Source organism: Nematostella vectensis, chromosome 8 (genome assembly GCF_932526225.1).
Source record: "Nematostella vectensis chromosome 8, jaNemVect1.1, whole genome shotgun sequence".
Lineage (NCBI taxonomy): Eukaryota > Metazoa > Cnidaria > Anthozoa > Actiniaria > Edwardsiidae > Nematostella > Nematostella vectensis.
Window position 1 is genome coordinate 1252870 of NC_064041.1, and position 11222 is coordinate 1264091.

Here is an 11222-nt window from a genome sequence, read left to right on the forward strand (position 1 = left end):
ATTAGACCGAACACAATTGGACGGAGTTTATAGAAATATACGAACATTATTTTGCCGCGAACAAAATAACAGAAGACAAGTTCAAAGAGAGCTTTTTGTGCGCCAACGTAGGGCCAAAAGCGTACCGCATAATAAAAAGTTTGTGTTTACCGGAGAAACCGGCGGACAAAACATTTGAGTTTATTCCCAAGGCAGTGAAACATCACTTTAAACCGAAGCTTTCCGAAGCAAGCGCGTATCTTCTCTTTAACTCGAGAATCAGGAGAAGTAATGAAAGTGTCATGATGTATGTTGCGGAACTCAGGAGATTAGCAGTTCCATGTAATTTCGGAGAATTTCTAAACCGAGCCTTGAAGGATAGATTTATTGCCGGAATAAAAAATGCAGAAATCCAACAGAAAATTTTATCCACACCAGATGAAGATCTAACATTCGATAAGGCTTTCCAGATCGCAGAGGCATATGAATCGGCACGCCGCAATGTTAGAGAAATGCAGAAAAGTGTTGCACAAGAGGAGCCCTCAGTAAACTAAGTGCATTGCTCCCAAGATGCCTAAAGGGAAGGGAGGCCCCACTAGACAGAGGGGTAACTATGAAAACAAAAGGGGGCAGGTTAAGGGGTCCCAAAAGACACCCATGTCAGGAGACAAATCAGGGGGAGAATGTTACAGATATGGAAACTCCCATGACCCACAATCATGCTGGTTTAAAGATCAAATTTGCCACAATTGCGGGAAGAAAGGCCATGCAAAAAGAGCATGCAGGTCCGGGACTAGCATTACCCATGCTGAAGAAGAAGTTTTCAATGAAGATGAAGATAGTGAAGGGGGTCCCGAGAAAATGTATCATATAAGAAACCCATAAAATAAAGTTCCACCAATCACTCACTGTACACCTAGAAGTAGACGGGAGGCAAACTGAGTTTGAAATAGATACAGGGTCACCCTATACCTTGATTTCGGAAGAAACCGCCAAACCTCGGCCAAGTTTCCACAAAATGAAGTCATCTGAGTTAGACCCAACTTCATTTACAGGACACAAATTGAAAGTCCTGGGAACTATTGAGACTGTTGTCAATTACAATGGCAACTCATTCACCGTCCCAGTTGTCGTTACAAATCATAAGAGAGTTTATCTTGTTTGGAGGGATGTAGTAGAGCAGCTCAGCGTGATAAGTGTAAACCATTTGAAGGAAACCTTTACCCTAGAGACTGGGCACCAAGATATTTTTAGAGATGAATTGGGGAAAATGAAAGGTACGCACGCTAAGATTGTTGTCGACCCCAGTGCAAAAACACTTTTCCGCGAACCGCGCCCACTCCCATTTGCTATGAAGAGCAAGGTCATTGCAGAGATTGACCGACTCGTGAAATAGGATGTGTTAGAGCATATCAGACATTCAGACTGGACAGCGCCGATGGTTCCAGTGCTGAAACCTAACGGTGAGATTAGACTGTGGAAACTATAAGGTGATTGATAACAAGGTTTCCAAGATGGAGCAGTACCCAATACCCACCTTGGAGGAACTGATAGCAGGAATCATAGGCTTGATCTCTCTCATGCATATTCCCAGGTAGAGCTTGACCCAGATAGCAGGAAGTTTACAACCATCAATACTGTGAAGGGTGTGTTCCAGTATAACGTCTGCCATACGGAGTCGCCTCCAGCGGCCTTCCAACGTGCGATAGAAGGACTGTTGCATGGAATACCTCAGGTAGCTGTATATATAGGCGATATTCTCGTGACAGGTAAGAGCATCGCTGAGTCGCTTGAGAATTTAGAGAAAGTCCTAGGTAGGCTTGATAAGGCAGGACTGAGACTGAGAGAGAGAGGTGTGTGTTTATGCAAGACAAGGTTGTATACCTGGGGCATCAGATTGACAAGACGGGCGTATCTCCAGTCAAGGACAAGGTTGAGGCACTAGTTAAGGCCAAAACACCGGAGAATGTCACGAAACTGAAGGCATACCTAGGCCTATTGAATTACTACGGTAGATTCTTGAAGGGAATGTCCCAGGTCCTTCACCCTCTGCACAAGCTCCTAGAGTATGGGGTGAAGTGGCACTGGGGACCAGAACAGCAGGCACGTTTTTAACCAAAAAGATGATTCTCTCAGCCTTTTGGTATACTTTTGGTAGACTTTTGGTATACTATGATACCCAAAGAGCACTAGTACTCCATTGTGATGCTTCCCATTATGGCCTAGGCGCAGTCCTTTCCCATATCATGGAGGATGGCTCCGAAAGACCTGTGGGGTTTGCAAGCTGGACGCTAAGCGATGCTGAGAAGAACTACAGCAAACTAGGCAAGAAGGAAGCCGCCGTAATCTACGGCCTAAAGAAGTTCCACAAGTATGTGTTTTGTCGAGATTTTGATATAATCACGCCGGTCATGGCATCCCCCAGGATTCAGCGATGGTCCATATTGATGAGGGCATACCAGTACCACATAAAGTACAGAGCATGAAATCAGCATGCCAACGCGGACTGTATGTCCCGACTGCCATTACCTGTGAAAGCGCGTACTGAACCAGAAGACAAGGTATTGGTGATCGAAGAGTTAGAAGACTCCCTCTATCTTGACCACAGAGCCATTGGACTAGGAAAGATCCTGTACTCACCCATGTGCATTAGTACCTGTTACGCTTACACCATTACACCTTATCGTAAGAGGAGAGACGAGTTAAGCGTCCAAGCAGGTTGTTTCTTATGGGGTGCGAGAGTTATTATTCCACCCAATGGTAGAGCTCAGGTCGAGCGAGAACTCCACTGCACATCCAGGTATCAATCGGATAAAGGCCTTGGCCAAAAGTATTCCAAGTGGATTGAAACATACCTGATGAAGTCAATGACATCTCAAGCAACCATCGACAAGCTGCGAGAATGCTTTGCACGGAACGGTATTCCAGATGTTGTCGTATCAGACAATGGTCCTAACCTCATCTCTAAAGAACTGTCAGCATTCTTCAGTAAGAACGGCATCCAGCACATACCGGTTGCACCAGTGCACCCATCCAGCAATGGGAAGGCAGAGCGAACCGTGCAGACAGTAAACGGAGGGATAGAGAGAGCGCCTGGAAAGGATTTGACCACGAAGCTGCAAAGATTCCTCTTCCAATATCGTGTTACGCCTCACACGACAACCGGTTTGTAAGTTGAAGACCATGTAACCATGTGCGCAGAGACATTGACCAGACACAGACGTCAACGAGAAGTCTAGGGGAAGTCCCCTTAGATCCACTGGGGCTGGCCGGTGTAGGCATAGTTCCAATGGAAAGACTAATTCCACACACAACCACAAACCCCATGTGCGAGCCGGTTGCAGAGACTTTAACAACACCAGAGGATATCCAGTCAGCGGCTATGCTTACTACAGAGAGCCGCTATCCTACGAGAGTTCGACAAACCCCAAGTAATTTAAATGACTATGTTTGTAAATAAGGTTTAATATCCTTGTTTTGTTTCACAAGGACACACACATCGTGAGATGTGATGTAGTATGTTAAGCTATGGAGGAGGATGTGTCATGTATTGACCGGGATACCTGTGTTGGTGGGTGGACCGCTGTTGTGTCGCGGGCTCGATGGCTCACGTGCCTCACAGCCGATCGGCCTTGTACGTTGTTGTACGTTGTTGTTATGAATTAAAAAAGGATTAAATCAAGACTTTTTAGAGAGGGTGATAATAAGGGTAGAGCAAGGAAACTGGGAACAGAGCTTTTCAGGCTGCTTTTAAAGAAACATGAAATTTGCTGAATTGTACTTTTATTTTGTTCATGGGATGCTATTTTTGCAACGCGCTGCCAGAAAAACCGTTCAGGTTATGTTAGAAGATTTGATCCGTTAGATTTAGCTCACCCGCTGGTGCACAACCCCAGTAGCGGATATAGGGGGAAGGGTTAGGGGGTTTAAACCCCAGTAGCGGATATAGGGGGACGGGTTAGGGGGTTTAAACCCCAGTACCGGATATAGGGGGAGGGGTTAGGGGGTTTAAACCACAGTAGCGGATATAGGGGGACGGGTTAAGGGGTTTAAACCACAGTAGCGGATATAGGGGGAGGGGTTAGGGGGTTTAAACCACAGTAGCGGATATAGGGGGACGGGTTAGGGGGTTTAAACCACAGGAGCGGATACAGGGGGAGGAGTTAGGGGGTTTAAACCACAGTAGCGGATATAGGGGGACGGGTTAGGGGGTTTAAACCACAGTAGCGGATATAGGGGGAAGGGTTAGGGGGTTTAAACCACAGTAGCGGATATAGGGGGAAGGGTTAGGGGGTTTAAACCACAGTAGCGGATATAGGGGGAAGGGTTAGGGGGTTTAAACCATAGTACCGAATATAGGGGGAAGGGTTAGGGGGTGAAATCACCAGTTGCGGTTATAGGGGGAAGGGTTAGGGGGTTTAAACACCAGTAGTGTATCTAGGGCTAGGGGTGCGTAAGTTTTATATAACATATATATGTCCCTTTTGCCCTTGGTTTAGTGGGAGAAGTGATGAAATATGACGTTATTAACGTATTTATTTCTGTCACGGGATTTGGGACAGCTGAGATTACATGAGAGGTATCTGATACATTTTGTTCACGTCACACTAGACAAGTGACGCATAAAGAAAAAAATAGATAATTCTTATACTTTTTACGCGATAAGTCACGTGATATATCATGCGTATATAATTATATTAACCTGAAATGAAACACGTGACATGTTCATTTGTTGCGTGACATAACTTACCTGTACAGAATGAATATCACCAGAGCGAGGACGAGCATCAGCAATCCTCCAACCACCGCCCCGGCAATAGACCCGCTCGGGCCTGTCTGTCTTGCGCTAGCCTCCCCTCCCTTACGACCACCTGCGCTCCCCCCTAACTCCTGCCCACACGTCGGGCTCTTGTCACCATTAATATACACAACTCTGTTCCCTCCAAAGTTGCGTGCGATCTGGCTCCTGGAGTCCCGAACCATTGTGCATAGAGAATCACGTGGTATTGGCTGACGGTTCTTATTGGTGGTTGAAGGCTGGAGAACGACAGCCTCGACCTCAAGCAAAGACTCGCTTGCAGGCATTGGCTCTTTGGTAATGATGACGTCACTTGTGATGAATGGCCGGAAGGTGTTTACGTCACGTCGCTTTCTTTCGCTGTCAAGAAAAAAAATACTAGTATTTATGGCTTACCGCGACGTATACCTGGGTACTGGGTACCTCGTATCAGGCGCGTTGTTCCCAGGATTTGCGGGACAGGGGGGGATGGGTTAGGTCGTAATGAAAAGGGACATTGTTCCTTGGATTGGTCTGAATGATGTGATGGAACGTGCGTTCTGATTGGTCTGCTGAGATGGAACGTGCGCTGTGATTGCTCTGGTGCAATGGAACGTGCGTTCTGATTGGTCTGATGTGCAGGTCTCCATATCGCTTTGAAGGTCATGCGTTGTCGCAGAACTAAAACTCGTATTCACTAAATGGCGGCAGTACAATATTTAGGAGGTATTGGCAATTCTGCTCCCGGAATATCTTTGTTGTTAGATACACCAGATACCCAACATCAAAACTAAAACAGTCCCAGCATGCTGTTCGCTTATCAACTCGACCCAATCCCCCTCTCAACGTAAGAAAGGCTAATAGATTGAAACGATAGTGACTTCCATGGTTAAGTACGTCTACTTGTATGCAAATGTCTGCATACTAAAAATTGCCGATAACTTGGCACTACCCTCTTATTCGTAAATGACACATCTTTAAACATGCGCGGCAAATCTTTACTTTCGCGACAATTCATTGAAACCTGTTTCTCTTATATAAGTATATAACATACGCGGCGAATCTTTAATTTCGTGACAATTCATTGATACCTGTTTCTCTTATATAAGTATAAAACATACGCGGCAAATCTTTACTTTCGCGACAATTCATTGATACCTGTTTGTCTTGTACCTGTTTGTCTTTTACCTGTTTGTCTTGTATGAGCAGGGCGCCTTTGTGCAGAGTTCATTAAATGACACCACGACACTTTCTTGAAATTTAAGCGTGTTCCATTGCTGTGTAGAAAAAAAGAGGTTGTTAAATTATACTGTTGTCTATCTTATACGGCGATTAAATAATAAAACTGTTCGTTTTATTTGTTTCACATAACATTTATTATAACTATGGCCTGTACCTTTATGCTCATTTCCAAGATAAGCGATACTTTGTCTTCACCTGAAAATGACAGTCAACGATTGGTTATTAGAGCTGAAATACTCGAGTCAATAGGAGACTTGCACTAAGAGATCACGTGACGTTTGGGTGGTAAACTCGCGCGCTCCGGCTTTTGGCGGCGAAATAACAAAAAAAAGCAACTTATTCAGCGCTTACGAATCAGATTGAAAGTTGCTTTGTCAGAAAGTCCCTGCCGTGACGTTACTGCAGCAATAATTGTGTTTGCAACCCTAAGATTCACGTGATTTCGGCTATCTAATAATGTTTACAGGCCCTATGTTCCCACTCTCGTTCCCCTGCACTCCCTCCCCATCCCCAAAACCTCCCTCCCTCCCTCACCCAAGGCCTACCTGCCTCCCTGACTCCACTAATCACCCATCCATCATCTGCGTACGTGAACCGCCCACGCTATCTTTGTGTACTCACCGTAATAAAATTCACATTTGATTCCAGTGAATCCTTCAGGACATGCACAAATAAAGCCTTTACTAGCCCCAGTCCTTTTCCTACAGGTAGCCCCATTAGCACAAGGGTTAGGAACGCAGACGCCACTAGGATGTGTTGTCGTAGATGATTTGATCGTTGTCGGAGGCACTTTCGTTGTCTGTGTTTGTCTCGTTGTCGGTGGTTGTGTCGTTGTCGGTTGTTGTGTCGTTGTCGGAGGTTGCGTCGTTGTTGGTGGTTGTGTCATTGTCGGATGTTGTGTCGTTGTCGGAGGTTGCGTCGTTGTCGGATGTTGTGTCGTTGTTGGTTGTTGTGTCGTTGTCGGAGGTTGCGTCGTTGTCGGATGTTGTGTCGTTGTTGGTTGTTGTGTCGTTGTCGGAGGTTGTGTCGTTGTCGGATGTTGTGTCGTTGCTGGTTGTTGTGTCGTTGTCGGAGTTTGTGTCGTTGTTGGTTGTTGTGTCGTTGTCGGAGGTTGTGTCGTTGTCTGTTGTTGTGTCGTTGTCGGATGTTGTGTCGTTGTCGGTTGTTTTGTTGTTGTCTGTTGTTGTGTCGTTGTCGAAGGTTGTGTCGTTGTCGGAGGTTGTGTCGTTGTCGGAGGTTGTGTTGTTGTTGGAGGTTTTGTTGTTGTCGGAGGTTGTGTCGTTGTAGGAAGTTGTGTTGTTGTCGGAGGTGGTGTCGTTGTCGGAGGTGGTGTCGTTGTCGGTGGTTGTGTCGTTGTCGGTGGTTTTGTCGTTGTCGGAGGTTGTGTCGTTGTCGGAGTTTGTGTCGTTGTCGGAGGTTGTTTCGTTGTCGGAGGTTGTGTCGTTGTCGGAGGTTGTGTCGTTGTCGGAGGTTGTGTCGTTGTCGGAGGTTGTGTTGTTGTCGGAGGTTGTGTTGTTGTCGGCTGTCGTGTCGTTGTCGGAGGTTGTGTTGTTGTCGGCTGTCGTGTCGTTGTCGGAGGTTGTGTCGTTGTCGGAGGTTGTGTCGTTGTCGGAGGTTGTGTTGTTGTCGGAGGTTGTGTCGTTGTCGGAGGCTTTGTCGTTGATGGTGTCTGAGTCGTCATTGGATTCGTCGAGCAGTTGGCAGCGGTGGGATTCGTTGGGCATGCGCACTTGAAACTCGATCCAGGCTTCACCAAACATAGATGGGTACATCCTCCGTTGTTTATAGAGCATGGGTGAGTGTCTGATGGAAAAAAACACACAACACATTAGTTAGAAAAGACAGATATGTATGATCCTCGAAGGACTCCTTGAAAGATCAAAAGTCTTAAAAGAAAACTCCACCCAAATACAGTATGTCTTACTCTTTATTGCGTCAATTCTGAATTTAAGCCATTAGTCTTGAAATCGTTTTTTTGCAAAACCCGAATATTTCTGAAAAAAAGTCGACCCAGGGGTATAAAATAAGTGTTCCAAACATAAATAGATGCAATAAAGAGTAAGACATACTGTATGTAGCACATGCTACCATACGTTGAGTTGAGTGGGCTCCCTGTGCCTAAATGCTAAATGTTACGTAGTCATTCATGCAAAAGCCCCATTGTCCAGAGTACATACATTATATCCGTGAAACACTAAATCAAAATAGTGAGGTTTAGTAAAAATTTGCAAAATTAGTAAGAAATGGTAAATATACTAGATTTAGTGTGCACGTGCAATAAGCCAAGCGTTACAACGCATAACAGTGAAAAGCAAGCGCTTTTCTTTTCTTTAACTATAGAGTGGTTTTCAAAAACCCGTGAAATACTATTTAGTTTATTTAGTACTAATACACTGTAATGTCTTTGTTCTCTTATGTTCTTATTTGACTATTACACTTTAACAATTACATTTTGTTTCACGGGATTTTGAAAACCTCTCTAATACGCAAATTAACTTTGTTTAGACTTTTTCGCCCTGCACGCCGCAAATCAAGTGACAGGACACAGTTGAAACTACAATATGCGCAAATAAACTCGTTCTAAAGAGCTTTATTCGCATGCATGTGTGTTTACGGTTCAGCGATCACACTATTGAAATCAATACAGAGTTCACGCGTTTGCCGTTCAGTGATTTCCAATTAACAAGAGACTAATTCAGTTACAGTGAGGACACGGAAAGCGGGCCATGCTGAACAACTTTGACCAATCAAAATCGACTTGAACACCGAAGTCGACCATTTTTGTCTGTCGATTGAGCGTGGGAGCACCTTAACCTGATTTGCTGAAACTAATTTTTTCGAAATGTTTACGGTGTTCAAGCCGAATCTGATGGGTCAAAGTTGTTCAGCATGGCCCGCTTTCTCTGTCCTCACTGTAAGTTGAACAAAAAATAGTTTTTGCTAATGTTTCACAGTTATATTATTTGTACTCTAGAATGCACCAAAATGCATTGTATTTATTTTTCTGGTTTATGAACACGACTATTTGGGCCTTTTGTATTGGTTCGTTTGCACTCTAGGATATTTTTGTACTAAACATACAGGCACAATATAACCGCGGTGATCTTGGATACTAAAATTTCTTAGATACTAAACGTATACTAATCAGAAACTAAACAAATACTTAACAGAAAATAATAACAAGGGGGGAGGGGGCTATTGTCAATAACAAAAAAAAATCAAAACTACCTAATTTCTGCATAGAATTGGAGAGTAGGGCTGGAAATACGTCAAAATATTTTAGCGCTATTTAGCGGATTTAGGCTAAATTTATATTTAAATCATCACTATGGTTAAAAATTCAAAAGGCGATCCTACACAAACACCTAGTTTAATACAACTGGATAAAAAACACGGGGGGACGAATTTGGATTTGTTCGTATAGCACCAGCTGGGTAGGAAATTTTTTTTGTTTGAACAGATCAGAAAATGGTACAAAATTATGCAGATCTCCAAAGGAAAAAATCCCCTTCTTTTGGATGATTATATTTTATCCCGGTCAATTCGAGTCCAGTCTATATTTAACTCTCCATAATTGTTGCGATGTATAGCAGTTACTGGAGCTGATTTAGCCAGCGTGACGTCCAAGCGCGTGATCCAAGCGTGACTTCCACTTGGGTGGTCTTCACCGTCGACAACATTCATTATGTCGGCGCCAAAAAGTACAAAAGTACGTTTGCTGTTTGAAAACTTAGCAATAACTAAGCACTAAATCGGCATAGAAACGTTTTACAAATGCATATTTGATAGCTATTTCCTTGTGTATTGCATAGAAATTTGCAACCGTCTAAACCAGAAACCAGACAAGGTATTCTATTCAGACATTAGTCTAGTATCCACAAAAATTACAGACGCTGCTGTACATAATTTAAGAAACCATATTTATAATGCCTGTCCATCGATTTTTAGCTGATTTTACTCGGCAAATAGTTAATTTTTTATTAATTTTTTATGAAGTACCCACCCTTACCGTTTTTAGTATCTGTTTAGTATCTTATTAGTATCTGAGATATTAGTATCTAGGATCACCGCGGTCACAATATATCATAGAATTAGTGAGATTTTGTGGAAATTACATGAAACTTGTGCTCCCTATCTTGGTGTGGTTTTCAAAATATCGTGGAATAAAATGCTATTGTTAAAGTGTAATAGTCAAGCCAGAACAAAAGAGAACAAAGACATTACCTTTTATTTGTACTAAATACACTAAATAGTACACGGGTTTTTTGAAAACCACTCTATTGGTGCCGTAATTTGTATGACAAAAGCCAAATGCCAGTTTGCAGGATATTGAAATTCACAGTAGAATCTTATCTCGAAATTTGTTTGTCTTTCAGTAGATTGAGATTCCCAGAGCATAAACAGGCAATCGATGGATTACAAATATCTAAACCATAGAGATATGAGGAATAAATCGATCGTCACTCTAAGCTCTTTTTACTGCAAAGCATGCTATTATTGCATTATTATTAGTTAATATTTGCAAAAGTGCCGAAACGGGGTCTAAACAAATACACAGTGGCTAAATGAGGGGTAGCTTTTAATTTTTTTGAATAACGCGAGAAAATGTAGCCTTGACGAACAAATAGCCCTCTATTTTTATTCGGATGGAGGAAACATTTATCGATGTATTGATGTCTTTGAAATAAAAAAACTTTCCCCTTGCCTGTGTACAGTAGGACAACGCTACTTTCGGTGGCACTTAGAAAATTCGAGTAAGTGTGGGTGACACAAATTGTGATGTTATAGTCCAAAAGTTGCTAATCTTCTATGAAAACAAAATGGCAAATTACACATTCTAATGTGCCTTGTTATTTATCCTCTTCGTTCTCTGTAAACATCTAAAACCTCAGCATTTCCGTCGAAAGAAGTTTCGCGTGAGGCCCGCTCTCACGCTCAAGGTCTTGAAAATGCTAAGGTCTTGAAAATGCTAAGGTCTTAAAAATGACCTGTATTTTTTATTCTCTTAAATCATCCAAGCGAATAACACCTTTTAAATAAAAGTAAATAAGCACAATTCTTTCCTAGGAACAAGAAGCGATTGCTTTTTATTTGTTTGTTTTTTATCGTCGTTATTACTATCTTGTGAGATGAAATTATTTGTCTAACAGAAGCCAAATTAGAGTTTGTAGAATATTGAAATTCGCAGTAGAATCTTACTGTATCTTGTAATTTATTTGTGTTT

The 11222-nt window shown here is 42.8% G+C and overlaps 1 protein-coding gene across 3 annotated transcripts in view; it reads right to left on the reverse strand.

Moving 5' to 3' along the window:
- Positions 1-11222, reverse strand: part of LOC5508415 (low-density lipoprotein receptor-related protein 4-like) — a 43069-nt gene that overhangs the window by 1950 nt on the left and 29897 nt on the right. For all 3 annotated transcript variants that reach the window (XM_048731788.1, XM_048731790.1, XM_048731789.1), the window contains exons 12-15: positions 6620-7801; positions 6153-6193; positions 5945-6033; positions 4730-5137 (exon numbers count right to left, since the gene is read on the reverse strand). In XM_048731788.1, coding sequence (XP_048587745.1) covers positions 4730-5137; positions 5945-6033; positions 6153-6193; positions 6620-7801 — 1720 coding nt within the window. The remainder of the gene's footprint in view (positions 1-4729; positions 5138-5944; positions 6034-6152; positions 6194-6619; positions 7802-11222) is intronic.